Source organism: Salvia hispanica, chromosome 4 (genome assembly GCF_023119035.1).
Source record: "Salvia hispanica cultivar TCC Black 2014 chromosome 4, UniMelb_Shisp_WGS_1.0, whole genome shotgun sequence".
NCBI classification, from domain to species: domain Eukaryota; kingdom Viridiplantae; phylum Streptophyta; class Magnoliopsida; order Lamiales; family Lamiaceae; genus Salvia; species Salvia hispanica.
In genome coordinates this window covers 30,428,713-30,432,798 of record NC_062968.1, presented here as the reverse complement: position 1 = coordinate 30,432,798, position 4,086 = coordinate 30,428,713, and the positions used below count along the sequence as shown (strand labels likewise).

The following is a 4,086-nucleotide window of genomic DNA, read 5'->3' as shown; positions in this document are numbered from 1 at the left end:
TCGAATTTGCCAATGGCTATGCCGTTGGCCAATCAGACGCTGCCACGTAAGGGTGCTCAGCGGCACGGACGGACGAACTGCAGCGGCGGACGGACGATAGGTGCTCAGCGGCATGGACGGACGGACGGCGGTAAGAGCACCGCTGCAGATACTCTAAAACATTATATTACATGTTTCTTTGGATGACAGTATTAATTAATGTTTATAATGTAGTTGAAATTGAACATAACTCTGGTGATAAACAAGCTCTTAAGTTTCATTGAGAAAAATTACATAAAAAAGTGAAGTTTATGTACTAAGAAACGGAGTAGAAAAATTAATTCCACCACCTTTATTGCAAGGCCATCTTATGGTAGACAAGTGACAAAATGTAGCAACAAAAATGGATAGATAGATAGATAGATATTTAGGCGTATAGCTCTAACAACAGGCCAACGATCTATAGATAGATAGATAGATAGATAGATATTTAGGCGTATGGCTCTAACAACAAGCCGGCAATCTGTTTATGAATTGCAGAATGTTGGACGCCATGACCATCACCCTCGAGGTACATAAATTGTGCCACTCTTCCGAGATTAGCTGCAGACTCCGCCAAAATATCCTCAAATGGATGATCCGCAGCCATGGCTGTGTTCATCTCCTTCCACGACTCCCTCAACATAGACATCACATGTTCTTTCGCCTCTTTCTCCGAAGCATTTGTGTCGTTCATGTAACATTGGACTGCTTTCTGCACGTCGCCTCTCTTGAGCTCAAACTAGATTAATTCAACAAAGAATAGTAAATAGTAAATATAAATAAATTGGTTCCAAATGGAGCTAGTTTTATTAATCAAGGGCATGTCCTCTTTGATTGCAAATAGCGGCGGATTAGGGGGAGGCAGGCGAATAGGGGTGGATACAGAAAATAATATTAGCAGTGGTTGGATTTTAAATTTTACTTAAAATTATAATTTATATGCTACTCGGATTATAAATTGCATAAAATTTGAATACGTTAATACGTTAGGTACTTACCTGTGCCGTCCCAACATCATCGGCAAGCCTCAAAATCATTCCTGATAAGTAAAGTATGTCATGATATTCATACAAACTGTCGATGGTTGATTTGTCATAACTTGAATTTGGCAATGTGAAATAAAGTTGGGATATTATATTTGGAGATGCCACAGAAACCTTTGAATTGTCCATATATTCTTCTAGGGTTGGAATATATCCACTGTAGTACCATTTTGCCTCTTTTAAATACGATGCACCCAAATCGTACCACTGCCAAATTTAAAACAAAAAAAAATCTCGTATGAGCTCTCTTCATTGTACATTTAGATAAAAGTGATTGTTCTTATAAATAAAAGCAACAATTAATTACTTGCGAAAGCCTCGGAGCTAGCTTTCACAAGTGATTAGAGATAGCGTAGAGAGTAGAAAAGGTACCGATTTTATTAACCATGGGAAACTGATGAAATGTTGGTCTTTGATGAGAGTATCATATGCCATCTCGGAAACAAAGTTGTAGAGTGTCAAATAACAAACTTGCATGTAATAAGGAAGTTGGCCTATTGATTCAGTATCCCATCTGAAAGTTAATCTTAAATTAATCAATCAATAATTGTTTGACTCGAACCGACAAACTATTTGGCTTGATTTGAAAATGAATCTAGCAAAAGCTCAGTGTTACGCCCAATAATACGTATTACGAAAACAATATATAATATACTAACCTTTGAAATGTATCGGTAAATAGTTGCAACTCCTCCACCGTACCATATACATCGTAAATATCATCTATAACTGTTGCCAACATAATCATTTTGGCAGATGCTATTCTTTGATATCCATATTGACTTGGCTCAAACAACCCAACACCCCAAAAGTAGGACTCCACAATCCTGTCCCTCACAAATGGGAGTTTTTCAGCAAGGCATGATCTATTCCACCAGCTATAACAAGGCTCAAATAAGTCAGCTTGGCAATATATATACAGGGACGGACATATAAAAAATACTCCCTCCGTTTCTTCATAGTTGAGTCATTTTTCCATTTCGAGAAGTTTCTTCATAGTTGAGTCATTTCCATATATGGTAACTATTTTCTCTTTCTTACTTTACTCTCTGTTACTTTATTCTCTCTACTTTATTCACTTTATACTTTATTCTCTCTACCTTTTCCTCTATCTAATTTTTTTATCTATTTATTTAACACACTCAATATTCATTTCTAAAACTTCGTGCCGAAAAGTTCCGCCTCAACTATGAAGAAACGGAAGGAGTTTTTTTTTTCTAATTTTATACCTCGATATATCTTTGAGTTCTTGTTGATATGTTGCTTGCATAATTTTAAAATCGAGTAGGGCAAGCTCGTAAATAAGTGGATTATTGTCCGCCCTTCTTGCATAAGCATCTAAGAACCATCTTGCCTCTAGTCTATGAATCCTCCAATGAAGAGGAAGATCCAAAGAATGTTTAATCCATGATGATAGATTATCTTCACCACCTTCATCAAGTTTTTTCTGCAAACACTTTGTGGAAAATACCCTTGCAAGCTCTAATGAATCTTCACCTTCTCTCAAAAGGAAAGATGCTTCATAAAGTTGTATAATCCCTTTGGTATCTTGAGCAAGGTTTGCCTTGAAATCACCCCCTTCCTCGTTCTTGAAGCAATCAAATACTTCTGCAATTAATATCAATTAGTTATATGATCATATGCCTGTCAATTCCTAATTTTTTGCTTAACCTAGTTTTGTAACAAATGTCAATTAAAACAAGGTCATATTATGGGATCAAAATGGGGTCATATTATACTAGCTTTCCATTAAGAAAGAATGAGATGGGAGGGAGAAAATGAGAAACGAGATGGAAGGAAATATGCCAAATGACAATAATATAACGATGTTTCGCTAGCATTAGCAAGTTATGAAGCTACGTCACACTGAAATCTTGATTGGTTCCAAAATCATAACAAATCAATAACTAAACAATTTACATGTACGTTATAAAATTGGAGTGCAAAATCAAAATTTAACGAAATTTATGAATTTACAGACAAATATCTCTAAGTTATTGTAATAGAAAAAAATATGATCATATAATTAACAATATTTAGTACCTTGGGACACATCAAAACCATGTTGTCGGAGAACTCTGAATCCAAGAGCTGTGAAATACAAACCACTTTGATCACATGCTTCATTATTGTGGAAGCATTTGTGGTGGCTATGTATAAAACCTAAAATCTCCTTAATCTCATCTTGAAAAAAGTAAGACAATCCCAAATATTTCAAGTCATCAATCAATTCCAATTGTTGAACATGTTCCATTTTTTCGTCTTGCAGCAATATCTTCACTTGCACAATCAGCTCTTCTCTCCTACTTAAGTGCTTCTCCTCCTATATATGATATAGGAGTATGTATAATTTTTACCAGCAATGAAAAGAGTATTAATTAAATTAGCAATTTGAGGATAATGATATACCTTATCATATGGAGAGTTTAAAGATTGAATGTAACTAAAATCCCAACGGGTAGGCTGGTAGTTTCCGGATCGACGAACTTCTTGTTGTACGGAGCAAGAAGCCCGGAGGCGAGCCACAGGTGCAGTGCACGAGACGGGCCATGCTTTCGAAGCTCTCCAGTTGTGGAGACAACTTACTGGCTTGCCGAGGATAGTTGCATGCATGTTGAGTGTAGACATTTTTTGTGATCACTTGCAATCTTTTTTTCTTAATTTGTGTTTATAGGGTTTGGTTGCTCTTTAAATATATAATGTGTAGTGGCATTAGTTGGTAGGAAGGATACTACCACAATTGGTATTTCTTTCTTTAATAAGTATATCTTTTGTGTTTATATTGTGTGGTTATATAATAACGTGTAGTGGCAGGAGTTGGTAAGATACTAGTTCAATTTGATATTTATTCTTTAATGATTGTTTGATTTTATGGGGATTAGTTTCGATCTTATTGATTGAAGAGTATCCAATACGTGAATTTGCAATTGATCTCTTTTTACTTCATGTTCTTTTGTCTTGATACCGTATAAAGCTCTTATATATAAGGACTAAATGCGGTCTCATTCACTAAAACACACCT

At 35.7% G+C, this 4,086-nt stretch overlaps 1 protein-coding gene across 1 annotated transcript; it reads right to left on the bottom strand.

Moving 5' to 3' along the window:
• Positions 1-308: 308 nt before the first annotated feature.
• On the bottom strand, positions 309-3,825 carry LOC125185637 (sabinene synthase 1, chloroplastic-like). Its single transcript, XM_048082197.1, has 7 exons — positions 3,474-3,825; positions 3,108-3,387; positions 2,294-2,672; positions 1,724-1,942; positions 1,437-1,578; positions 1,020-1,271; positions 309-760 (listed from the first exon to the last, which is right to left on the bottom strand). Exons 1-7 carry the CDS (start codon positions 3,690-3,692, stop codon positions 470-472), a joined length of 1,782 nt encoding a protein of 593 aa, XP_047938154.1. The 5' UTR covers positions 3,693-3,825; the 3' UTR covers positions 309-469.
• Between the last annotated feature and the right edge of the window lie 261 nt (positions 3,826-4,086).

Bases quoted from the DNA above. Each gene is read 5' to 3' on its own strand.
- LOC125185637 (XM_048082197.1), bottom strand. From the start codon at position 3,692: ATGTCTACACTCAACATGCATGCAACTATCCTCGGCAAGCCAGTAAGT. The intron at 1,943-2,293 runs GTATAAAATTAG...GCCTTGTTATAG, and splicing joins GAACTCAAAGATATATCGAG to CTGGTGGAATAGATCATGCC. The intron at 1,272-1,436 runs GTACCTTTTCTA...TAAATTTGGCAG, and splicing joins TCCCATGGTTAATAAAATCG to TGGTACGATTTGGGTGCATC.